General features: G+C 47.4%; 1 protein-coding gene and 1 long non-coding RNA gene across 4 annotated transcripts in view; one reads left to right on the top strand and one right to left on the bottom strand.

Moving 5' to 3' along the window:
* Window positions 1-27413, top strand: part of MAML3 (mastermind like transcriptional coactivator 3) — a 426724-nt gene that overhangs the window by 236153 nt on the left and 163158 nt on the right. For all 3 annotated transcript variants that reach the window (XM_084769412.1, XM_084769411.1, XM_084769413.1), the window contains exon 2: window positions 21322-22857. In XM_084769412.1, the coding sequence (XP_084625538.1) occupies window positions 21322-22857 (1536 nt within the window). The remainder of the gene's footprint in view (window positions 1-21321; window positions 22858-27413) is intronic.
* Window positions 4937-7212, bottom strand: LOC311590044. The gene is made up of 3 exons (XR_014776738.1): window positions 6919-7212; window positions 6046-6177; window positions 4937-5818 (listed from the first exon to the last, which is right to left on the bottom strand). It is a non-coding gene; the product is annotated as an uncharacterized lncRNA (long non-coding RNA).

Below are 27413 nucleotides of genomic sequence, written 5' to 3'. Positions count from 1 at the left end.
GTGTGTGTGTTTTTAAAGATTTATTTATTTATTATCATCATGTATAATGTGCTCTACCTGCACATACACCTGCAGGCCAGAAGAGGGCATCAGATCAGATCACATGATAGATGGTTGTGAGCCACCATGTGGTTGCTGGGAATTGAACTCGGGACCTCTAGAGGAGCAGACCCTGCTCTTAACCTCTGAACCATCTCTCCAGCCCCCTTTCCTGCTTCTCTAAACAGGTTTCTCAGATGCAGGAGTCATACCTCTGATCTCTATTCTTCTCCATCCGCTTCCTTTTTTTTTTTTTTCTTATTTTATTCATATTACATCTCAATGGTTATCCCTTCCCTTGTATCCTCCCATTCCTCCCTCCCTCCCATTTTCCCCTTACTCCCCTCCCCTATGACTGTGACTGAGGGGGACCTCCTCCCCCTTTATATGTTCATAGGGTATCAAGTCTCTTCTTGGTAGCCTGCTGTCCTTCCTCTGAGTGCCACCAGGTCTCCCCATCCAGGGAACGTGGTCAAATATGGAGCACCAGAGTTCTCATGTGAAAGTCAGACCCCACTCTCCACTCAATTGTGAAGAATGTCCTGTCCATTGGCTAGATCTGGGTAGGGGTTTGAAGTTTACCGCCTGTATTGTCCTTGACTCCTTTTACTGACCCGCTGACAATGCAGCTTTGCTGTCCAGTGAGGTCACTGATAGTCACCTAAAACTGTTGAAAATTTAATTTATTTTTTTTGTTGGTGGTAGTTCTGTTTGTTTATTTTCTTTTCTGAGACAGGGTGTCACTATATGTCCCTGGCTGTCCTAGAAGTCACTCTTTTGACTGGGCTGCCTCTGCCACCCGTGTAAAGACATGCACCACCATGCCTGGCCAATGTAATTGAATTTAATAGAATGCAAAGGGCCCGGGTGGCCACAAGTGGCAAGTGCTGGAGGCATCAGGGCAGATGGGAAGCATGCCATCTTCTCATGTGACTGGTTACCGAAGTCCAGCATCTACACAGAGTGTCTCAGACTCATCACTCGCCAGGAGGGTCGGGGTGGAGGGTTCGGAAAGTCTGGGAACACAGCTGACAAACCGCATTTCTAACAAGGACCCCCAACTGGGACTGGCAGGCAGGGCAGGCAGGCCAGCTAGAGACCCCAGGTATCCACCTGTCTGTGCTTCCCCCCGCTGAGATTACAAGTGGTCACGCCACCACTCCTGGTTTTCTTTATTGTGTCTTGGAGTCTCGAACTTGAGTGGCCATGCTTGTAAGTCAAGCCTGTTACCAACTGTGCCCTGATGTCTTACTTTCATCTTTCACTGATACATTGTATCTCTGCTGACCCCTCTCATCTAAGCAGTGGCGCCCATTTCCCACCAGGCATTAAACTCTGGGGATTTTGTTTTGTTTTGTTTTGTTTTTTGTGGGTTTTTTTTTCGTACCTACTTTGTTTAGGCTGCCTTATCTGTTTGATGGGTAAACTCTCAAGTACTAACCAGCTTCTTCCTAAGGCCACATCTTTAAAACCTGTGTCAATAATCTGCCACCACTCTCAAACACTGTTCTGTACAGGATAAGGCCGATCAGTCCCTGCCCTCTGAGGTTGGTGCGTGAATCACGTCATGGTCTAGTCTTTTGTGGCTATGTTTGTTGTTTATTCGGGATTAGGTTTTGTTTTGTTTTAGACAGAGTTGAACTCACTGTGTCGTTTAGAATGACTTTGAACTTCTGATCTTCCGGAGTGCTGGAATTATACCATGCCTCCATATGGGATGCCGGGTATCCAACTCAGAGCATCATGCTTACAGGATAAGCACTACCACTGAGCCACACATCCAGCCCTGTCATGCATTTAGCTTAGCAATGTTTAGGCATATGCATAAGAATCCCCTGCAGTGCTGGGTGTGATGGCGCACACCTTCAATCCCAGCACTCAGGAAGCAGAGGCAGGCAGATCACTGTGAGTTCGAAGCCAGCCTGGTCTACAAAGTGAGTCCAGGACAGCCCAAGGCTACCAGAGAAGCCCTGTCTTGGAAAAAAAAAATCCCCTGCAGAAATGCCTGTCGGATATTATGTGTCCCAGCTCATGTTGATGTAGCCAGAGTGACCATTGTGTAGGCTGAGTAATGGTTATCTTCGAGACAATCTTCTCGGCCTTCTCCCTGGACGTGGTGAGGGGTCATGCACAAATATTCCCATTCTCAAATTAGAGGCCGAGTGTCTAGAAAAGTTTCAGGAAGGGAGCTGGGTGACAGAGCTGCCAAGGGACTCCATCCCGAGTGCACGGCAGCCAGTCAAAGCCGCACAACAAAGCTCCTCCGGCTTAATATCAAAAAGAAATTGCTAACTGTGATTCAGCTCTCACTTTGCATAATGCGCTTCTGTGACACTTCATAGTAATGAGATAATTACCATGGGTACAGTATTAGAGTATACATATTCCGACAAGTCACAGCTGCGAGAAATCAGTAATGGCCATTAATCAGCCCCGTGTTCACTCTTCGCCAGTCTCAGACTGGAAGTCAAACTGTAGACTTCCAGCAAGCCCAAGACGGATGTTATCGTCGTCATTTCTGCCGTTTAGATGAGGGGTTTATGAATACAATAGACGCTCCCTAATTCAAACTAATTTGGGCAAACAGCTTCCTGAATTGAGAAAAATTGGAATTGAAGTATCGTGGTAAATATATATCGAGTGTGATATATTTTAGAAGTATCAAGTGCAATTCAAACTGTTAGTAAATAAACACCCGTGGGGAGCTACTCTAATACATGAGGCGCATTTAAAGTGTCTGCATCAATTGTTTATTTAAAGCCGAGTCTCTTGAGTCCTCTCGGTTCAATCTTAAGTAGGCTAAGCATTCCTCCTATTGTCTTCATTAGGCTGAGCCCTTTACATGGTAAGCTCTTCGTACGCAGGGAGAAATATCAGGTTGGTCCTTTGCCAAGTTACAGCCATAGGCAGTAGTATCAGAGTTTAACATAGCTAAGTTTTACTACACAGCGCCTAGAAACAGCAACAGATGTAGCCTTGTTTGCTTTGTTTGTTTTGTTGGATATTTTGGTTGGTTGGTTTTGAGACAGGGTCTCACTGTGTAGCCCAGGCTAGCCTCTAACTTGTCTGCCTCAGCCTCCTCAATGCTGGGGTTATATATACATGGTATGTGCCACCACTCCTGACTTGATTTTTTTTTTTTAACTGAAGGCTAGGGATCAAATCCTGGGCCTTGCACATGCTATTTCCCACACTGAGCCACATCCTCAGCCCCTGACATCTTCTTACAACCTGGTCTGGTATCTAATGACCTAAACAGATATATTCAGACTGTCCTTGTTACTTAAAGTCATTTGTTTAAACCATTAAATGAGGGGCAGGGGCACTGTCTAGCTTCGCTGAGCTATAGCTGCCAGTCAGTTCAGCAGTGTTGGCTGTGTCAGAACACTGTCATCTGTGAGGGAAGCAGTCTCCATTCAACACTTGGGAGTGAGGCAAGCGTCTGCAGGGGACTGCAGAGCTATATCTGAGGCACCTTTCACTCCTCTGTACCCAGCTCAGCACCTGATACCAGATGTGCCATGGTGGGGGGCTGGGGAACACGTCTACTTTTAAATTAATCATGTAATTTACACACTCCATTTACCTGAGGGATTTTGGAAGATAATTGTAATTGAGGCTCAAGCATATTTTTTTTTTCCTTTCCAACATAACAAAATTTAAGAAACCTTTCCAGATGAGCAGTGGCTGCTTGCTCTCTGATATACCACAAAGACTTTCATGACTGAGTAAGAACTGTCAAGTTCAAGGGTGCATTTGAGTCAACAGTGCCTTGTTGGGTGTTGTGAATGTAAGCTATTGATCAGAATTCAGGGGCCAAAGAGAGACCCTTAGAGCTGGGGCCACTCTGAGATCACAGACCACAGCTCTCACGTTGTGACGGAGAAAGCAGAGGTCTAGCGAGGTTACACACCTGCCGCCGGGTCACATAATTAAGTTCGTTTAGTTGCTGGGCTATAGAGAGATTGGGAAAACACCACATGCGTACTTTTGCTTTTCAAGTTCCTGACATTTTGGCTTGTGTACACTCGGGGTATTTTTAAATACGGATAACCACGTGAGCGGAGACCTCACTTAGTTCAGTCTGGCAGTGTGGGCAGTCGCCAGTGAAATCTATTACGTTGCCTTGCCTGGTGGCTTTATGATCAGTTTGTTTGGTTTGTGGCTAGATCGGACAAAAGGTGGCAAAATAATCGTTGCAGTTTGAAAAAAAAAACAGCTTCTTTCTTTCCCATTCACACAACTTCAAAAATATCTCTAAAATTCATCATCTGATGTTACACTGTTTTAACTTCTGAAGTGAGAGTGGGATAAAAAAAAAAATCTATCCCAGGGGAGTTTTACGAGAGCCATAACTACACACGAGTAGGTAGTTAGAGGAAATTTTATGCAAACTTGACTGTAGCCTTCTAGTGGAAACTGTAAGTTATGTATGGCTGGCTGGCTAGGTCAGAGAGGAGATCACCAGCATGCCTAACTCGGCTTTACAGTTTTTACAGGACGTCGATAGAGTGCCAGTCTGAGCAGAAAGTTGATACACCTCGTCTATTGTGAGCCCCATGATTTATAGCTGGGGATATTGGGCAGGAGTAGAAAACTGGGTTCTTCCTCTACCTCAGTTTCCCCTCTGGTGTGCCCCTCTGAGGTCAGGTGGTCACTTACTCTCAGGGAGCAAGAGGACATTATTCAGGTAGGGCCTCTTGAATTGCAGACATCCCACCTCTGCCTGCTCTGAGGGTTCCTCAGGACTTAGGACATTAGAAAGGAAGTAGTCCTTGAAAAGATGTATTAGTGCATGAGACAGAGGGAGAGGGGGGGAGGGAGGGAGGGAGGCGGGCAGAGGACCATTCAGGGCAGCTGGTTCCTCTCATTCTACTCTGTGGGTTTCAGGAATCACTCTCAGGCTGCCAGCATGTGCCTTAGTTGATGCCCCTTCTCTCCTGCCTCCTACAACGTTTTTGTACCAGATTTTGTCAGAGCAACAAGAAAAGTAACAAACGCAGAGAAATAGGCACTTTTAAAATAAAGCATTGTTAAACTCTGGATGATAAAGTAGTAATTGTCAACTGTTTTCTTTAAAGCCAACCCTGCATCCTGTTGATGAGAATACCTCCAATCAGCTGTGCAGGGATGGTATCCAATCAGCTGTGCAAGGATGGTATCCAATCAGCTGTGCAGGGACGGTATCCAATCAGCTGTGCAGGGACGGTATCCAATCAGCTGTGCAGGGACGGTATCCAATCAGCTGTGCAGGGACGGTATCCAATCAGCTGTGCGGGGATGGTATCCGATCAGCTGTGCGGGGACAATATCCGATCAGCTGTTCAGGGATGGTATCCGATCAGCTGTGCGGGGATGGTATCCAATCAGCTGTGCAAGGATGGTATCCCATCAGCTGTGCAGAAACGTTATTGGATCCCCCGTGAGCTGAACCGTGTCTACCCCGAATCCAGAGGCTGAGGTTCTCAGAGACTGTGTTTATGAAGGTAGGACCATTTACATTCCAGCAAGGCAGTTAAGGTGGGCCCTCAACAAATATGACCTCTGTCTGTCTTCATAAGGAGAGAAATTTGGGCACACAGACACAAAAGATGTGACATCACAGAGCAGAGACCATGTGAGGACAAAGGGAAAAGGTGACCCTCTGTAAACCAGAGAGAGGAGCGTCAGAGACCAACCCCTTTGACTCCTTAGTCTCAGGCGCCGGGTCCCTGGAACGGTGAAGCCTAGGTTTGTTTTAGCTGCTCTGCCAATCGGCATTCCATCACACAGCAGACACCTGAGAAAAATCAATTTAGAACAAGAAAGGATTGATTTTGGATCATATTTTCAGCCTATGTCACTTGGCGCCATTGTTCGTGCCTGTGGTGACATAAGACATCATAGTAGAGGTGTGTAGGAGAGTGGGGTGCTTACTGTTGGCCTTGGAGCAGAGGGAAGGAGGGAGGGAGGGAGGGAAGGAAGGAAGGAAGGAAGGAAGGACTACTTACTCTAATTCAACTTTACCTCTTGGTGGTTCCTCTGCCTCCTAATAGTGCCCCAAAGCTGAGGACCAGGCCTTTAACACATGGGCCTTTGGGGGTAACACTCCACATTAAACTGTAGAAGACACCAGTCTGATATCTTAACGTGGGAACCCTAGAAAGACAGCACAGATCATTGCAAACATTTCACTGTTTGTAGCTAGTTGTAACCACCTTTTATCATTATCGAATCAGAAATGACCACCACAAGTAAGGGCCTTTCCCTAATGTCGTCTGGACTAGCCCACACCCCCGGCTTAGGCCAGTTCTTCACGATCTCTGGGATTCCTGCTTCTTGCTCCAGGCTCACTTCTCCATGTTTGCACTGGACACTGGATGCGGAGGGCTCACAAAGGCTCTTCTTCCTTCTCTGAGCCAAGATGTGTTCCCGCTGCCTGAACTGTTGCTCCTGACCATGCCTCAAATCTTAGCTTGCATGCAGGATCCCTCAGGAAGCCTTTCCTCCCTACACTGAAACGTGCAGCCCAGGTGCCTACTACATACCACACTGTTGCCTGTCTCCTGCTTGCCCGTCATCTTCACACGGAAGGTTCTTGAAGTTGGATACCCACTCCCACTCACTAGGGACACCTCCTACCTGGCTCAGAAACCACACCCAGGAGTGTTTAGTCGGTTACACCCATGCCTGGACGGGTTTGTGCAAGATGGTCGTTTATGTTAGTTACTAAGCACCCTGACCTACCTAAGACCCCAGAGAAGACGGGGATGGGCATGAGTCAATTTATTAGTCAAAATTTAGTCAAAAATTAGTATGACAGAGCTTCATACATTGGGCTGCTGAAGCGCCAGAGATTTACCCCCTCATAGGTGTAGAGGCTGGAAGTCCAACACGAACCTTGTTGGCACCATTGGTTTCTTCGGAGCCCTTGCTCCGAAGTCTGTGTGACTGCTAAAACTGCAACCCCATGTGGTGACGTTTTAACAGTGGGGGCTCTGGAGTTGGTTATGTCACTCTGCTCCCATGAGTAGGGTTGGTGTTCCTTTCCTCTTTTGCTCTTCTGCCATGCCAGGGTACCCAGGTGACATCATTCCACAGCAAGTGGGCTCATCATGCCCTGAAGCCGTTTCATAGCAACAGGGCTCACAGGTCCCTGGCCCTTCCAGCATTTTGATCTTGGACTTCCCAGCATCTAAGACTGCAACAAATTTTTCTTTATAAATTATCCAGTCTCTGGCATCTTGATACAGCAGTGCACCCAAGTGGACTAAGGTAGACATCTGTCCTCACAGGTTCTTCCCTCTGTACTCTTAATTCCTTCTTCTCATAAGGACACACAGTCACCACCACCCTAAAGACCTCGCTTTACCCTAGTCATCTTATAAAGACCCTGTCTCCAGATACAGTCACAGCTGAGATACTGGAGGCCGGATGCAGACACAAGGATTGATAAGTGATGGGGACAATGTCGTCCTGTAACTGTGGCCTTGAGCACTAGGCTCAGATTTTTACCACCCTCGTATATCTCTGCATGGATGTAGGTGACTCCCTGGGGGCCCTTCTCCGGAAAATCCTTTGGCATGAAGATTCCTTAAGAGGTGTGCATTTTCCTCAGAACAAGGTCATTTTGGAATTGAGTATTGTTGGTTGGTGTGGGGTTGTCACATTAGGAAGTGTGATCACAAAGTCCTACAGAACTGAAATAATGAAGTCACTTCGCAGGTCACTGAGCACTATGCTCACCGAGATTCCTCCTCTGATCTGCCAGTCCTTGGGTGAGCCAGGAAATTCAGTGCTGACACACTCAGTTTCTGCTCCCGGGGGATGGAAGTACTAGATGTAGAGGGTTTTTGTGTGTGTGTTTGTTTTTTGTTTTTTGTTGTTGTTATTCCTGGCCTTCCCTGCTCACCCTCTGGAACACATAATATTGCTATGGGGCTTTAGATTGGCCATAGAGGAGGCAGGTTTTCACTGCTTAAAGGCTGATAAAGGGTCCATGCAAGCTAGGCCTTGGTCTTGGCCACTCCCCTTGCATAAATAAAATGCTGCCCACATAAGTCAGTGAGGTTGTGGAAAAGAGACTGTGTGCCTAAATGACTCTGACTGTTGCTATAACAACAGTACCTCGGTCTAATTTCTTTTGAAAAATGAATTTCAGCTAGGATGAAGCCGAGCAGCATCTCCCACATGGGAAAGCTCGGTGGGCAGGCTCCAGACCTTTGCTGCCTCTAGGTTGAACGGTGGCATATTCTGCTGTCTGGCTGGACACCTAGCTTCCTCTCCTATGGCATGTGCATATGGGCATCTCACCCTTCCCACCAGCATTCACTTAGGAGAGAAAAGTCCTCCTGCCCCGCCTTGTGTCCTGTTGGTGACAAAGTCTCAAGACTCTGTGGTTAAAGGCCTTGCTGAGTGAGCCTGAGGCCCCAAATTTGGTCCCCAAAACCCATGTGAAAATCTGGGCACTTGGCAGTGCTCCTCAGTAATCCAAGTGTCAAGGAGATGGAGACAGGAAAACCAGCCTCCATCCCCAAACTTGCCAGGCCAGTCTGTCTAGCAGAATATTCAGTGAGAGGGTTTGAGAATAACAATCAAAGTCAACCTCCGGCCTCAGCTCGCACAGGCAAGGGCTCGCACACAGGTGCACACACATCGACACGCAGAAAGACAGCCATAAAGATGTCAGTAAAGAAAGCCCAGACCCTCAGCCTTCATAATCCAGAGCAAAAATGCGCAATGAAATGGAGGCCTAGGAGTCAGGTGCTGTCTAGAAAGAAGAATTACGTTGTTTGCTTGCTGGCAGAGGTGTGTGGGTGAGGGGAGGCTAGGAGAATCCTGTGCCCTCGCTGGGAGGTGGCTCCTGGCTGCCAGGGTGTGCTTAAAGTGTAAGGCAGTGACAGCTCACACGGAAATGGGGCTCTTGACCTCTTGGGGGGAAACCAGAGATGGTTTTTGTGGAGACCTATTTCAATTCTTTTGCATTCCAAAGGGAGATGAATGTGTGCTGGGGTTTATTGAGAAGCGTCTCCTCAGATCTGGACTATTTGCATCTCCTAAGCTGGTGCACGACTTCAGAGCTGCGGAAAGGAGGGGAGCTCACGAAGGGGCTAAAAACAAAAGTGAGAATTCCTCGTTGAGAAAGAGGACACTTTGAGTAAACAGTGGACTAAAAATATTCTTGGGTCCTACCCAAGGGAGGGGGGAAAAACACCGAGCCTCTGAAGTGTCCCTCCTCCTACCTTGTCCTCCCAGAAAACAAACACATGGAAACCAGGCTTGCCCCCTCCCATACCCTCCCCCAGCGTGCTGTACTTTGGTCCTTCTTGCTGAGAAGGACCCAGCTCGTGTCTAATCCTTTATTTGTACCCCTCCTTCCATGGGGTCCTTCCTTCTCCCTCACCTCCTTTGTTTCTTTACAGCTATAAATAAAATCCCATTAGAAAATTCAGAAACTAACACAAGGTCATGTCTGCAGGTATGTTTGAATAGAAAATGTATGCATGACTTCTAGTAAGAGCTGCTGGGAGAGACCCCTAAGGATCCTGTTTCTTGTCCTTCTAGAAGTAAACACAGTGAGTGTGTGTGCAGGAAGGGGTTCTGATTGGGATCTTGACAGCAGCTGCCCGTCCCTGTGGAGCTCTTCCTAAGAAAGCAGCTGAGTGCAGGAAGTCGCTGGATGCACGCAGCCGCTGCGGGCTGATGCTGCCAAGGCTGAGGCATCATCGCCACTCCTCACGCATGCGATAAACTTGGGGTGCGAGCATCCTCCCTGTAAGAAAGCACCAGCTATGTCTGTGAAGCAGGCAGGTCTGACTCAGCCATGGATGGATCCCTCTGTGAACCCTTACAATGGCTTCTAAAACGCTCAGAATATATCAGGGAGCATTGCTGATGTTGGATGAGGCAGTAGCTATCGGAGGAAATGGGTAAGAGCAAGCTTTGAGAGGATTCTGAGTTACCAGTTTTTGCTAAAGCACTCCTCAGCCATCATAGATTATTACACTTGTCAAGGTGGCAACTGAAAAACACTAGCAAGTATGGTATACACCATAATCCAACTACTTGGAAGCCAGAGACTAGAGGATCAGCAGTTCTAGGACAGACTGGCTGCATAGCCAGTTGGGAGCCAGCCTGGGCTACAGGAGACCCAGCCTCAAAACAAACAAACAAACAAACAAACAAACAAGGACCAGATGTAGTGTCACACACCTTCAATTCCACAAATTGGGAGTCAGAGGCAGGTGGATCTCTGTGAGTTTGATGCCAGCCTGGTCTACCTACTGAGCTCTAGGCCAGCCTAGGCTCCACAAACAAAACTAGGATGCAGTCATGGCTCACAACAAAAATTAGGATGCAGTACCCTCAGCTTGATGCCTGGCAGTTTTCCGCCAACTAGAGTGTTGCATCACAGCAAATCTTAGGTCACTTACCAAATGATAGCGGGAGTTATCGGCCATCTGTCTCCTGGTGTGTTGGGGTCCAGTCTCATGGAACTGTGGTACATTCAGTTGGTTCCTGTTACAAACTTAAGCACAACTAAAGGACAAAATCACACCCCAAATACTCAGTCATTCATAAAATAATATGTAGGAAAGTCTAAGACCTAATGGAGGAATGACCTCAGAGCTGGATTTTGGTGTCTGTGTTTCGAAACTGGCAAAGAGGTACCATCAACACGCAAGAGCCCCAAGTACCATGGATGTTGCTGGTCCTGGGCTGAGGTCCCATGCCCTCGGGCTTCCCGTGGGGTTTCTTGATGTCACTGATGCCCACTAAGGGTAAAGCCCCTTTGGGGGGGGGGGAAATCCCATATTTCCTGAAGCCTTTCACAATGGGGGTTTATACATTTGCTGAGAGGCTGTCTCCTCCAGAGACCCAGAACTTATGCCCAGACACAGCCAGGGAACCAACCATGGTCTGGGTACCTTACAAGCAAAGCTTTAATTCCCCCAGTTTATGTGTGCTTGGTGTGCAGAGCATATAGTTTGTGTCAGGTTTTTTGTACGTTCCTGCATGGTAATGTTGTTTTCTTCCCGCTGAGAGCCTGTGTGGTTGGCCAGGCTTCATGAGTCCAGGTACCCTTGTCCTTTTTCTTTCTGCGTTGTTCTAGCTGTTTGGGACAAACTCGAAAAAAATGTACCCAACCTTTGTCAGCACATTTGTGGATGTGCTTTGGTCTCTGGGATGGTTAATGCTCTTGGAAATGGGTGGACCCTGTAGCCAATGGCACAGCGCCTGCACAGATGCGTAAAGCCCTTCCCCCCATCCACTGGTAGGGTGGTGTGGGGGATGGTGACAGATATCGCTGAGCTCAGAGGAACCCAAACTGTAAATATATGTCTGTATGCCTTTTCATAGAAGAGATTACGGAAATCCATCAATCTTGCATTCAATTCATGATCCCCTGAGGTTGAGAAGGGGTCATTCTAGAATAGAGTTCCCCGCTTCTGCTTACGAGATGCGCCAGAGCAAGTAGGGAATGTTTTGTGTTGATTGGGTGTGTGTCTTTAAAAATCTAATCACAGACCCCAAAATATTAGACTGTAGTAATTGCAGTCTGGATCTCAGCGTCTAAATGCAGGAGACCCTAATCCAGCTAACTCAGGAGAACCCAAGGAACTCAGTAAATGTATTTGGCTATCTGTGTCCTCCCACCATCCTGTGTCCCAGGCTGGCTTCCACTTGAAGCTGTTAAGTCAGGGATCCCGGAGGCACAGTCAGGACATCCACCTCGATAACAGCTTCTCAAGAACTAGCCCCACCAAAGTGGAGAGGAAATTCACTAAGGAAACTAAACCCTTTGAATGTGATCAGGTGTACTTTATAAATATATATGGAAATGCCAGCCCAAAACTCTAGCTCTAAACAATTAACATGTGCTGACAACAATGAATTAAAAACAATGTGTCACATAGCAAAGCTTGAAAACAGAAAAAAGGAAATCAACTCCTTAAACATCTTAACGGCTCTGTAAGATGCCACAACTTATATCTGTGGGAAAGTTCTGGAAGTGTTTTTGCACCCTGCTCATATCCTCACATGGAGACTATCTAACATGTGTGCACGCTGGGTCCCTTTAATACAAAATAAGCAAGTCACATTCATTCCTGTGTCCCTGGGCTCATGACTAGGCATACAATGGAAAGAGAATAGCCATGTGATGACTGAATCATCTTCATGTTTGCCCAGAACAGACCAAGATGGCCAAAATGATCTCCTGGAGTTCATTAGCATCTGCTGCATGGAACCCATTTTCAAATCCCAGGGAAGGGATCATGGCTCTGACAGTGGGAAACCCATTCTAACCTGTGCTAAGGGAACAGCTGTGGCAAAAGGAGAGAGACCACATGAAGCCCCTCAAGGATATTTAAAGTCCATCTGCAAAAAGTTCAGCTGCTTGGGTCCACATGTATGTGAAAATGTGTCCTTGTGGGGTTGCAGAGATGGCTCCGCTGTTAAGAGCACTCATTGGCTATTGCCCAGTTACTGGGGTCTGACACCCTCTCTGGCCTCCACAGGCAGAAGGCACACACACGGTGCACAAACATCCTTGCAGGCAAGGCACACATAAACATACAATCAGATTTTTAAAAAGATATGTCCTTGGTAATATCCCTTTAAGTCTGAACTTCAGACTCTATTTTCGTCATCTTAAGTCGCCTGCATGTCTTCTCATAGCTCCCACAGAGGATCCCCTGGGCCTTTGGAGTTCTCAAAAGCATTAAAGAGGAGAAAGCATGTCTCTAGCATCTTCAGATAACCAGAAGAAATTGCTGGTCTTCTCCAAAGCCCCTCATAAAGCCCAGCGTTTTCAAGGGCCTGCATTGAGGAGCAATGCCATAAACTTGATATGGCTATTTGAGAACTGCTGTATTTTCATTCACTCATGAAAGAACGAAAGGCAGTTCTACAGTGTGATATGCACTCCAATGTCGGGGAAGCACATAAAATGCCACCTTACCAAGGTCAGGGGTCATGGTGAGGGACTGTCAGAGCAACCATAGTAGGTGATGTCCAGATGTAACTGTGAAGGACAGGTGGCCTGGTGAAGGAGTTGGAGAAGGGTGTGACATATGCAAAAGGATCAAAGAAAAAGCAAACACAATTTGTGCTGGAGCTACAAATGACTGAATATAGTGCGGAGTTCACATAAAGACTTTGCATTCATCCTGGACTGCATAGCCAATGGGGTCCCTTTTGCCACCTTAGTATACTCTGGTGTTTCACCCACAAAATCAGCTAACAATATATATCTCTGTTGTGGTGTTTTTTTCCTCTTGTCTTTTGTTCCCAGAATAATGACTCATGAGACTCAAAATCTATTTACAAACACCTAGGCCATATAGTTAGGCTAGTCTCTGACTAACTCGTAACTTAAAATAGCCCATTTATTCTAACCTATGTTCTGCCACATGGCTGGTTACCACTGCTTAGGTACCATGCAACTGTCCTCCTCACATCCTCCCAGGTGAACCTCCCACACCTGGTTCTCTCTCAGAATCCTTTCTGCCTACCGGACGTCTCATCTACTATCCTACCCTTTCCTATAGGCCATAGGATTTTTATGAACAGGTGTCTGCATCCATACAATACACAAGATATTCTCGCTACATAGCTCAGACGATATCCTGTGTTGCCATACACATAACTATCTAGCTGAATGTTTGGGGGTTGGTTGTTGTTGGGGGTTATGTAGGAGAAAAGAACTGGTGATAGGAAAAAGATTAAGTTGGGGACAGAGTGGCTGTGTGCGCCTGACTTAAATGACGCTGGCCCCTACAGGCAGTTCCAGAGGCACCTGCAATGAAGACAAGGTATGATCAGATTCACACTGGAAGAAAGCTAGAACCACATGGAAAGTGCTTAGCAGTTGCTGCCAAGATCCTTTTGATAATGGGAATAAAATGCATGGATAAGAATAATTGTTCTCTCTGGTGCCTCACATTTGACCATGTCCCCTGGAGGGGGAGATCTGGTAGCACTCAGAGGAAGGACAGCAGGTTACCGAGAAGAGACTTGATACCCTATGAACATATACAGGGGGAGGAAATCCCCCTCAGGAACAGTCATAGGGGAGAGGAGTAAGGGGAAAATGGGAGGGAGGGAAGAATGGGAGGATACAAGGGATGGGATAACCATTGAGATGTAACAAGAATAAATTTAAACACACACACACACACACACACACACACACACACACACACACAAAGAATAATTGTTCTTAGCTAGGCACAATGGTGCTTGCCTGTAATCCTAGCACTCGGGAGACAGAGGCAGGTGGTCCCTGAGTTCAAGGCCAGCCTGGTTTACAAAGTGAGTCTGGGACAGCCAGGGCTACAACAGAGAAACCCTGTCTCAAAAGCAAACAAACAAGCAAAACCCAAAATATTGCTGTTGAGGCTTTAACTGCATGGAGCAAAGCAAGGATTCCTGAAGACATAGTCAGTGAGGGCACTGTGCACCTGCCTTTTGATGATGTCATTGATGAGCTTGAGTATGAGTTTAGCCACGTCTCCGATGTGAATCAGACACTGTTCCGTTTCATGGCGCCTCAAGTCCTGTCAAATGGGTCTAATTACATCTCTCTCCTAAAATCAGTCCTCCGGTTGGAGGGCAGGGCAGACGGTGGCTCATTCCCAGGTTCCAGGGAGAGCTGATGTTGCTTCTCTTGTTTGGTTTCAAACAAGTCTTATTATTTAGCCTGGGTTTGCCTTGAATTCTTCATCCTCCTGCCCTAGCCTTCCTGTGCTGGGAGTACAAGCCTGCACCGTGCCTAGCCAGAGTCTTCATTAACATGGGCAGGACTGCCAGCGTCATTCTTAAGCTCCGTGATCCTGAAATCAGGGACACAGCGATGTGAGTTTCTTTGAACTCACAGGAACTGTATTGGTCTAGAGAGGAAATGATCTTGTCACAGTGGGCATCATCTTGGCTCAGGGGACACACATGACTCTGCTAAGAATGGACTTCACCGTGTCAGTGGAGGCCTGGTGACCTCAGCCATCCTTTTCCTCGTAACAGGTGCCACTTCCCATTTCCTCCCCTCCCCCCCCCCACAGTCTCTTTGCCAATATAGAACCATCCTCCCCACTGGCACAAAGGTCTGCTGTACGGATAGCCGCTATCCTTTGGGACCATATAGCATGTGCTTTGTAATGTGAAAGGCGCGGTATTTATTCAAAACTTATTTTACTAAGCCAGGTTATATAAGGCCACCTCCATATACATATATTATATACTTTGAGTATATTCTTCACTTCCCACTTTAGTCCCCACTCTTCAATTCATCTGCTTTGTTTCCCTAAACACTTGCTTCTACTTTCATGTTATCTGTACATATGTGATTTTCTGTATCTCTATATAAAATCTAGGACCCACAAATCAGGGGAAACTTGCAGTGTTTGACTTTCTAAGACTGGATTAATTCATTTAACATGATAAGCCCTAGTTGCATTTATGTTCCTTCAAATGTTTTATTCATTCTTCTTTATGGCTGAAAAAAAAACCCTCATACTCTATGTATTTGTATTTGTGTGTGTGTTGTAGTGTATATGCACATGTGCATGTGTCACAGCACATATGTAGAGGTCAGAGGACAATCTTTGAATGCCTTCTCTTTCCTTCTACTGTGTGGGTCCTGGAATCAAACTCAAGCTATGAGGCTCAGCAACACTTTTTTTTTTTAACCCACTGAGGCATCTCACCAGCTCTATATCATATTTTTTTTAATCTGTTTCTCTGTTGAAGGATGCTTCCCATATCTTAGCTGCTGTGGCTAGCCTGCAATCAACAGTGGTGTGTGGGTACCTGTTCTTCTTGTCACTGTGCATCTGGGAAGAGACGGGGCACTCCACTCTGTCCCTCTCAACCTCTGGGTTTCTCTCTCTTACGTCCTCTGCCTCGTATGTATCCTGTCATTTGACATAAACACAAGCTATTGGGCCACGCTGCAGAGCGGAGGCACCTCCAGAGCGTTCTGGAAAGGGGAATTATTGTCTCCAGGGCACTTGACACCTGATAGCAGCCCATATTGTCACAGGCATTAGCTGAGTGGCACACTTAAGCTCCTGGCAGCTCAGCTTCCCTTAATGGGAGACAACGTCTCTATGTAATCGTGGTGACATGGGAACAAGAGAGCTAAGCCCCTCAGTAAAGTTTCTGTGCTCGTTCATGAGGGCACAGTGTACTAAGAGGCTTTCTGCTCCGGGAAGCCAGAGGGCCAGAGTCTTGTTGAGATAGGCTGTTTGGGCTGAGGTGGACAGGAGCCCTTAAGAGTGCGGACTCCCAAGACAATTGCTCCTGTGCAGCCAGTAAGTCTCCTACTCACAAACCGAGCTGCTTGTTGGCATCTCAGACACACCCGGGCGCCACATCTCCCTCTCACATCCCTTTCTCCCATGAAGGATATAAAGAGAGAATTAGATTTTTCAGACCACCTTTCTATAAAACAACGGATGCTGAGACAGAGGAACTGGCGTGGAGATTGCTCTGCTTTCTTGGACATAACAACACAGAACATAACATCCACAGTGGCGTAGCATCTTCAGCACTGTCTTTCTCATACTCCCAAATGCTGAGACATGAAATATATATACCAAAATTTGGTTAAAAGGGGCCAGCAGTGGAGAGCGTGAGGCCTTTGGGGAAACAAATCTACTCCATACCCCCATTCGGGCGGCGTGCACCCCCCCATTCGGGCAGTGTGCTGGAAATGCAGTTGGTTTGAACCTGAACACTGCAGCGCCCCCCACTCGCCCCCACCCCACCCCCACCCCCGTTCTACAATCTAGGACACGAATGCATTAGCACTTGGACTTGGGATTGAATTGCAAATTTGATTTTTGTTGTTCGTATTAAGAAAGCTACTCCAGATGCTGGGAAGACATTAAGGTTTGGCCGGCTGGGGAGCAGAAATAGTGTCGTTACACCTATCTGTGCCTTGAGGATTCAGGAAGCATTCCGTCCCCATGGCAGTCATGACTGAGTTTTAGAAATAGTGGAGCTGAGGCTTAGGGCGTGCTGACTGGGTCCCCCGTGCAAAATTCCGTGTTTGCACATTATCTCATATGAACTAAGGGTCACAGTAACTCCATGAGCTAAGTGTTACTAACCCGTTTGGGAACCAATGAAACCAAACTTGGGGCAATTTATAGAAATTTCTCCAAATGCATTCTTTGAGTGTCAGTTGGGGGGCTCACAAGCAGGCAGAGCAGAAAGCTTGCCCCCCTCAGTGTGGCCTTTCAGGCACCACAGTATCCATTACAGAGCGCACCACACCACAGTTTAGTGCGCGGGGAGAGGGAGGGGGGCTTGGAGTCGTGATTCTGACTCCAGCCAGCATCTTGCTCCTGTTCCTAGAATACTGAGCTCTAGTGCGTCACTTGCTTAACTCCTGAGAGGTGAGTGGGCCCCCTAGGCCTCTGTAGCCTGGGCCACCTCTGTTTTATAGGGAACAAATAGAGCATCTTTATTTCCCAGTCCTGTTCATCCATTACAGGACCTAGAACAGAATTGTGGGCCTGTGAGTTCCATCATAACGTCTGGTTCTTTTTTTTTTTTTTTTTTTTTTTAAGACAAGCACTCATTTTCTGAAGCTTACCATCCATCCCTTCAGCAGGCCACCCAGGACTGGATTCTTGTTAGGTCGTTAAGCTGTGATGCTTGAATCTGCCACCGCATTTGGAGCCACGTACATTCAAATGGCTGGCATACCGATGATCAGAACCATGGGCTCCTGGTGTGTTCCATAAATAGCATCACTGTACAGTGGTGCCTTCCTAACACGATGGGTTGAAGCATCGTTTTCTTTGAAGTCAAGTTCTCGTGTGTCCCAGTTAGGCCCCTGTTTTCAGCTGCTCCAGAGCCTCAGCTGAGCAATTAGGGCTGGGTCCGTCCTGTTTGTAGTGAAAACCACTAAGATTTCGGGGGGGGGGGGGAATTAGATAGAAGTTTGGCTCAGGGACCTCTTTAATTCTGTTTACTTTTTAAAAAACCATAGTCCTCTGCTTCCAGGAAAGCACACATTCCTTAAAACTCACATCACCTTCAGACCCGTGTCAGGATCCGTGGGGCTCCTCTAGAGCCTTGCCAACTCTACGAAGTGCAACTCAGAGGGAGTCCAACAACCTCTCGTCCATAGGGTCATCTCAGCCCGAAACAGGAGGTGCCCGGATGGAGGAACTGTCCCAGACTCCACCTTGCGCCACCAGGCCCTTCTTCTGCCTTCACCCATTCTCCCACAGCTGCGGGGGAACCTGACCAAGTCAAAGCCTTTGTCCACTCACCGTGCGCTTCCCCAGCCCCCACTCTCTGGACACTCTTGGACCACAGCCACACGTTCTTCTGGCAGGAAGAACGGTGACAAAGAGATGAACTGGATATAAAACTAATAAACTCGTAGAGTTAGCAAGAGCTTGAGTCCTTATAACACTCCTTGGGGCAAGAGACTGTCCCGTCCGTTGCCAGGGACGAAGCCTGTCTATCAGAAATGCCTTCTGGCCACCAGGCTGACTTCTACACCCGGTCCAGCTCACTTGTAGTGTCTCTGAATTAGACTCATTTTGCAGCTTTTTTTTTTAACTGCTGCTAAGAACCTGACCACTGCAGACACCCAGGAACCAAGGCAGCCACAGTCCCTAACTACTTGGCACAAAGTATGACAGAGTCCAACAGTGAGGAAGTATAGATGGTTGGGAAACTTTATTCTAATTAATGCAATTTAGTGTGGGTGGGTTGCGGGGGGGGGGGGGGAGGGCGCGGGCGGGAAGTGAGGGGTACTCAGCTTCCTACAGTGAGAGGAATCTGAAATCTGATGTGAGAAATAAGCAGCTTATTGACCAGAGAAAGGGGAGAGGAAGGGGGAGTATGAACCAGGGAAGGGGAGGAGAGGGGGAGTATTAATTGGGAGGGGGAGGAGAGAAGGAGTGTTAGCCAGGGGAGGAGAGGAGTGTTTCCCACACAAAGAAAGCATTACTTTGCCTGGAGGCAGAAGGAAGCCTGACACGGAGAACTTGAAGGGGTTGAGGAAGCATAGGTCAGCTCCACGGGTGGCGGTGCTCGCCTAGTGTGAACAAGGCCCCCTGGGATTGAACCCAGCTTCACACACACACACACACACACACACACACACACACACACACACACACACTTCTGAAAAAAGAGCTTTAGGAGAACTGATAGAAGATGTACAGTGGATAAGCTTGGCTGGTGTGTGTGTGTGTGTGTGTGTGTGTGTGTGTGTGTGTGTGTGTGTGTAAGGATAGGATAGGAAGATACAAAGGCAACCGTTGAGAGGAAAACCTCCCTGACCCCTGACCTCGCCACAATGTACCTTTTGAGGAAGGTGGGAAGAGATAGGCTGGATAGAAGAGCTAACCAATGAAGAGAAAGACAGATGAGGGAGGGAGTGGGGTCACCCAGAGTTGGTCCCCCTGGTCTGGGGCAGTGACAGTGTGGGGAGACCTGAGACGAGCCTATCTTTCTACAGTGCTCACACTCTGTCCTGGACAACAGGGCAGATACTGCGATGGGGACCAGGTGGGGACTGTACTGAATTTTAGCTGTCCCTGGACTATCTGAGAAGGTTGAGAAGGTTGGGGTTGGCGGGGCTCAGCAGGGATGGAGATGGTCGAGGCTCTTGTAGTAGAGGAAATCACCCAGGAAATAGTATAAATGAACAGGGGAAAAAAACCATGTTAAGAAGAAACCTGGAAGAATCCCACTATTTACAACAGAGGATGCAGGATAGTGAGAAAGAGGGACCCCCCAGAAAGTGCAGCAGTACAGGAGATGATGGAAACACACCGGGCATCTTACGGTGCCGAAAGCAAGACACTAAGAAACAAGTGGAAGCTTCAGGCTATGCTCAGGCTGAATCTTCCTCATCTGCTGTTTGGTAATGTGTTAAATCCATATTCACAAGACAGTTTTGCTGCTCTGGTCACTATAGCAGGAAAATGGGACCAACCCCGTTGGCTGGACACATCAACAGACCAATGGCTAATGAACGTCTGTTGCCACACACATAAAACAGAACACTATTCAGCCCTAAAGAAAAAGGAAACCACAAAATTAGCAGAAAAAATGGACTTAGAAAAGTACAGTTCTAAGTGAGGTTACCCACTCTCGGAAAAAATTACATGGTTTTCCTGATATGGGAATCTATTCTGTAATGTGTACGTGTATAAGGATATGTGTATATGTAGGTATGGTGTAGGTATATGTATATGTATATATAGTATAAATTTGGAAAGAACAGGAGAGGCTACTATTTGGTGATGAAGAGAGGCATAATTCAAGTAAGGCACATGAGTCGTTAAAGGATATAAAACTAATTCATTTTCTAGTTTTGGCTTTTCTAACTTTTCGCTTTCCTGTGCAGAAGTGTGTACAATCAGTGAACGTGTAAAACTCAAGTCCCACAGCTTCAGAGTGACTACTCAACTTTGTAGACCCTGGGTCTGAGAAAAGGCTATGTTATCTTTCTGTGTTATTATTGTTGCTGTTGTTGTTTTCAATTTGCACCTTTATTACAATAAAGTGGGGGTTTTTTTTCCAGAAAGGGTTTCTCTGTGTCTCTGTGTAGCCTCAACTGACCTGCACTCACTTTGTCGACCAGGCTGGTCTCGAACTCACAGAGATCCGCCTGCACTGGGACTACAGGTGTGTGCTACCATGCCTGGCTGATTTTTTAAAAGATATTTTTAGTATTCTTCAAAAATAGCGTTGATTTAAATTCCTTGATGGTTTCAATTATGGCGTGGTGAAAATTGAGAATGTCTTTTTTTGAGTGAGTCCCATTTGGAAAACACTCAAAGGTGATCTTTCCTGTGACCTTTACCCTTTGCATCTCTTGGCTCTCTGAACTCTGCTTTTAGTTCTCAGATTTCGAATCATGATGTCGTCTGAATTTAAAACTAGAAGCATCCTTTGTGTGTGTGTGTGTGTGTGTTCTAAAGCATGGAAAGTGTAGTTCATGGGCTAAGGAGCGGTAGCATCTGAGTTCCATTCCTAAAACCTGTGAACAGCAAAGTAATACTCAGGCACATATCCACTTGTAATCCCAGCACTAAGAAGGTAAGTGGGTTCCCTCACCTCCCCTCACCTCCCCTCATGGGTGTGCCCCAGGCCAGTGAGATAGCCTGTCCAAAACAAGGTGCTTGGGGCTGCACACAGGTGCACATGCATAGACACGAACATACACACACACACACACACCAAGGTAGTTCACTGCAATGCACGTCATGATGTTTAAGAGTTCGGTATGAGATTAAGTTCTCTTCTCTCCCGTTTCTTTTCCAGCTCCAAGAGACTGTGAAAAGGAAGTTGGAAGGGGCCCGGTCGCCACTTAATGGGGACCAACAGAATGGTGCTTGCGACGGGAGCTTCTCGCCAACCAGCAAGCGCATCCGGAAGGACCTCCCCACGGGGATGGAAGCCATCAACAACATGCCGCTGCCTTCGGCTTCTCCTCTTCACCAACTCGACCTCAAGCCTTCTTTGCCCTTGCAGAACAGCGCCGCTCACGCTCCTGGGCTCCTAGAAGATCTGAATAAGAACGGCAGGCTCCCCGAGATTAAACTCCCCGTCAACGGCTGTGGGGATTTGGAGGACAGCTTTGCACTCTTGCAGAGCAAAGACCTCAAACAGGAGCCTCTTGATGACCCTGCCTGCATAGACACGTCGGAAACATCCCTCTCGAACCAGAACAAGCTGTTCTCCGACATTAACCTGAATGACCAAGAGTGGCAAGAACTCATCGACGAACTGGCCAACACGGTCCCAGAAGATGACATCCAGGACCTGTTCAATGAGGACTTTGAAGAGAAGAAGGAGCAGGAATTCTCCCAGGCGACCATGGAGACCCCGCTCTCCCAGGAGAGTGCGAGCGTGAAGAGCGATGCGTCTCAGTCTCCCTTTGCGCACGTCTCTCTGGGATCGCCCCAGGCCAGACCCTCATCTTCTGGTCCTCCTTTTCCTGTCTCCACAGGCACTAGCTTACCGTCCGTGGCCAACACTCCCGTGGCTCCAAACCCTGCCGGCTCGCCGGCTAACTGTGCTGTCCAGTCCCCCCAGACTCCAACCCAAGCCCACACCCCAGGCCACGCCCCGGCTCGGCCTGGCAATGGCTATCTCCTTAATGCAGTTTCCGTGGCAGCGTCTGGTTCGGGGTCAGGCTCGGTGGCAGTGCCCAGCTCTGACATGTCCCCAGCGGAGCAGCTCAAACAGATGGCTGCGCAGCAACAGCAGAGGGCCAAACTCATGCAGCAGAAACAGCAGCACTCAAATCAGACTTCGAGCTGGTCTCCCCTGGGGCCTCCATCAAGTCCGTACGGAGCAGCTTTCACTTCAGAAAAACCAAATAGCCCAATGATGTACCCCCAAGCCTTTAACAACCAAAACACTATAGTGCCTGCAATGGCAAACAGCCTGCAGAAGACGACCATGAACAACTACCTCCCTTCGAATCACATGAATATGATCAGTCAGCAGCCAAATAACTTGGGTACAAACTCCTTAAACAAACAGCACAATATTCTAACCTACGGCAACACTAAGCCTCTGACCCATTTCAATGCGGACTTGAGTCCGAGAATGACGCCGCCCATGGCCAACCCCAGCAAAACGCCCCTGATGCCCTACATGCAGCAGCAGCCGCCCCCGCAGCCTCAGCCGCCCCAGGCTCAGCCGCCCCAGCAGCAGCCTCCGCCTCCTCCGCCGCAGCTGCAGGCTCCCAGGGCGCACCTGAGCGAGGACCAGAAACGCATGCTTCTCATTAAGCAGAAAGGAGTGATGAACCCGCCCATGGCCTATGCTGCGCTTCCTGCCCACGGTCAGGTGAGTGAGAAGTGGGGCACGCTGGGAGTCGGTCTCACTTGCGTGCCGGGCAGTCCCGAGTGTATGATGGGCACCGGGCTTGGCCCGGAGTGCCGCCTTGATACCCACCAGAAATCTCCTCCCCTGTACATCCCGACGCCGTTTCTTCTAAGAGTGGCCCAATAAGCCTTTCTTGTACACGAATGCCTAGGAATCCAACCAAAACGATGTCAAATCCTCACTGCGAGGTGGGCAGGCTGCGGAAGTCACATGACCCAGTATGGCATGCCTCTGTAGTTTTTCTTCCGGTTCATCAGCCGAAGGGTGATAGGAGGGCAGAGGTGCTTAGGCCCACCTATCACTCACTGTTTTATACCCTCTGGATGAATGCCAGCTGTCTTAGTAGGTTATGAAAGATAGAAAACATGACTATTGGCCTTTAAACAATTAGAGTTTTCCGTATTTTCAAAGCGGGGCGGGTCATGTGGGGCCGTTTAATGTTTAAACGTTTGCAGTTTTACCAGCAACTGTCAGGTGTCTCCGTTCACATGCCTTAGGAGTATGAGGCTCCCTGTCCACAGCATTCAGGTGGATTTCAGCAAGATGTGCTAGTGAATGTGCCCGCCCATGCAGCATTCAAAACTTAACCTCTTATCTCTCACACTCTTTCTTTGTGGCTTGGAGAACGTGCAAACAATGAGTAGCGGTTACTTGAAAAATCTCGCCGAGGCTGGCCAGTGGAGATGATACTGGGGTCCTTCAATACGTCATCCATCAGAGGGAGGGGAGAGGAGGGGGGAGGGAGAGATGGAGACGGAGACAGACAGAGAGAGCTCTGTTTTCCCTTGCCAGGCCCAAAAGACCATGACCAATGCTGAGTTTTAGTGACTGACTTGGACCATGAAGATAGTATAACATTGGACACATTTCTTTCAAGGCAGTTGAGTAGTCACTCACGAGTGACGCTAGGAGGAACTGAGGTTCCTCCCAGAAACAAGTAGAAATGCACTTACTTTCTGAGCATATTTTTTTTTAAAAAAGGGACAAGCCAGACATGGTAGAGCACACTATTCATTTCAGCCCAGCCGAGGCTACACCATGAAGCCCTGTCCCCAAGCAAACAAACAAATGAAAAAAAAAAAAAACATTCAGGCTTTTTAGTACCTTTTATCTAGGAAGTCTGCTTTATAGAATTTACATGTTCTTCCTCATAATGATCAGATTGAAGGAAGATAATGGTTATTTTTATTTTATGTATGTGAGCACCTTCCCTGTGTATGTGCTACATGAGTGCAATGCCTGTAGGGGCCAGAAGAGGGCGTCAGATGACCTGCAACTTGAGGTATAGGTGGCTGTGAGCTGCCATGTGGGTGCCGAGACTGCAATCCAGGCTCCTCTGGTGGTTAAAAGCAGCCTGATTTCAAAATGGAGACCAATAGAAATATTTTTGACAGGTATATAATGTAAATGACAGTGTGGGATTAGAAATGATGACGCATATGGAAATGCCCCTAATAATTAAAATAAGCAGCTCCCCAAAACAGTTGATGTGTTATAGACCAGCTTGTGCTGCTCAGTAAAGTTGAGAAACATCTAAATTTTAGGAACGGCATTCTGTTATATCATTGTTATTTTTCTTTTCATTTCAAATGGGATATTCTCAATTTTCTCATATATGTTTTGTTGTTGGTGTTGGTGGTGGTGGTGATGGATTTTTAGTTTTTGGTTTTTTGGTTTTTCAAGACAGGGTTTCTCTGTGTAGCCTTGGCTGTCCTGGACTCACTTTGTAGACCAGGCTGACCTTCAGCTCACAGCAATCTGCCTGTCTCTGCCTCTCAAGTGCTGGGATTAAAGGCATGCACCACCACTGCCCGGTGGAAATATTTTTTTTTTTAAAGTTAGGAAAAGTCCCTATTTTTTTAAAGATTTATTTACTTACTTATTATGTATGCAATGCTCTGCCTGCATGTACATGTTCAGGCCAGAAGAGGGCAGCAGATCTCATTCAAGATGGTTGTGAGCCACCATGTGGGTGCTGGGAATTAAACTCAGGACCTTTGGAAGAGCAGCCAGTGTTCTTAACCTCTGAGTCATCCCTCCAGCCACCAAGTCCCTATTTTTTAAAGGGAAAGTCTTACCTTTTCTTTTTCAGAAAAGCAATTTGAGTCAAATTGACTCACAGTTGGAGGAGCTGCTGCCATCCATCATTCCCCCCCGCTGTTGTTTGGTTGTGAGTTCCTGCTTCAGTGGACAATCCCCAGCCTTTCTCCCACACGCTCTGCCCTTTTCTAACTACACCCTCTTTCCATTCCTTTCTAGCTGTTATGATTCTTGTAAAAGCTAAAATCGCTAAAATTCCTACCATTGTTCTTTGTCTCGTCTTCTCCAGGACGTGTTCCTGCGTCAATTCTTGGATCATGTCTCTTTCTGTGGTACCCCCCCCCCCCCCCCGTTTTTAAAATAATATGCTTTCGTATGTAGTCCTCATGAGCCTCCTACACTGATGTCTACTAAAAAAGACATGTTTCTGAGGTGAAACAACCCATGCTTCCTTTGTTCTTGTCTGTTTTATTCTCCCAGTTTTGCTGTCATCTCTCAAGAGTTAGATCTGTAGCCCCAGCTAGTTTTTGCGTAGTGCCCACCTCTGTGTCTGAAACTCAAGGCTAGCTAATAAGCCATTTGACGAAAATTACCAACCTGTGGGCCAGAGATACGTTTTCAGTTGACTGTGGCCTTCCCTGAGAATGCCTGGGCACTAGGGACACAAAGCGGCCTTTGAGAGCCAGGAGAAATGCTAGAAAAACGAGTCTGAAAAGAAGCCTTTGATAGGCAGGGTTATCTTGAGCTAGTGGAGTTGACCCTAAGATGGAGGGGAAGGCAAGCTCAACCAGTGCGCCGCCGAGACAAACAAAAGACAATGAAGCAACTATGCAGGATGGGGAAACCAAAGGCTGGTGGCCCCCCAGCTGTGCAAGGGAGGACAAGGGCAACCCAGAGCACAATATTACTCCTGCACAAGTCAGTGGAGAGTGACAGGCCCAACGGGTGATGCGAACTTCTAGCCCTGGCAATGACAGGACTGGCTGCATTGTGCCCTGCTCTGTGTGTTTTTTCCACGTGTCTTCTGTGTGTGGCTCCGCACTTGTCATAAAGTAGGTATGCTCCCCACTCTGATGTGCGTCAGCTTTGCTAGTGTAAGCCTGTTACCTGTAACATCTCCACGGGAAGATCAGATCTCCGGTATTCACAGACATCCTGGGAATCTCTTTTGAACGCCCTCAACGTGACAAGCCGGAGCCTCTTCCATCAGTTTCCTTGAATGCACCTGCTTGCTTTCTTCCCAAGAACTTATGCAGCACCTGTTTCAGAGAGACAATACCGTCAGGCTTTTCGCTGATCAACAGCAGCAACCCCGTCCACAAAGGCAGCCATTTGACTTCAACTAAGTCATTTTCTCATTTATCACTTCCAAGGACTGCATTTCTCCATGTCCAACCCTACTGTAGAACTGTACGTTGGAACACACCCTGCCTTCAAGGCATTTCTTCCTGACCCTGTGCCACCCAGGGCACGGAGAAGCCCAGTGACGTGTGACCATGCCTTTCGCTTTGAGAGCATTTTGAATCTTTTAAGATTTTGTCATTTCAGCGTGACTTCTTTCCTTCATTATGTGTAATGCTACGAAGTATATTTATCGTGGGGGGCGTGGCAGAGGAGGATGTTAGGTGCCCTACTCCATCTCTCTCCTCCTTATTCTCTTGAGACAGAGTTTCTCACTGACCTGGAGTTAGTAAGCCCCTGTGATTCCCCTGCCTCAGCATCACGGTGCTGGAGTTACAGGCATGCATAGTTGTGCCTGGACTTTAGCTCAGTGTTGGGATTTGAACTCTGGGCTTCATGCTTGGGCAGCAGGCGCTCTTTGCCACCAAGCCACTTTACTACCCCTGATATATGGTACTAAGAAACTTATTTTTAACATCTGGTAATATATGTTCCTAATATCTGGGACTTAAGATATTTTTAATACTTTCTCACTTCTTTTTTTTTTTTCTTTTATATTGAACTTCTTGGAACCCCTCCTTTTGCATTGTGAACCTCCCCGATTGCTCTCTGGTTCTCATTTCTTTTCTATTTTCCATGTCTTTGTCTTTTTATCCCATGTTCTATTAGATTTCCTTAGCTTTGTCTCCCAACCTTGATACCAAATACTTCATTTTTAATTTCCACATTTTCTATTTCTATAAGCTCCTTCTTATTCGCTGGCTTGTCCTTTATAACCCGAGAGCACTAATTATCATTTTGAAATGAAGTTTTCTTCCGTTCTCTGCTTAGTCTGCTTCTCCACGGCAGCTTTTTCCATGTGTTCATTTCATTCTGTTTCTGTGCTATCAGAAGCATTTGCTTAACCGTCTGCTTAGGAGTGCAGCAGGATACAGGAGAGACTTGCTCTTTGTGGACCTTTGCCCTGGGATGCCTGGGTCAGGGTCTTTAGGTGACTTTCTCTTGAGCAGGACAGATGGGATTCCCGAGCTGGGGATGCTGACAGCAAGAGCCAGCATGGGAAGGCAATTGGTGGT

Source organism: Acomys minous (genome assembly GCF_964271855.1).
Source record: "Acomys minous genome assembly, chromosome: 19".
Lineage (NCBI taxonomy): Eukaryota > Metazoa > Chordata > Mammalia > Rodentia > Muridae > Acomys > Acomys minous.
The sequence above is the reverse complement of the archived record's forward strand: the minus strand, read 5'-3'. Positions and strand labels throughout refer to the sequence as shown.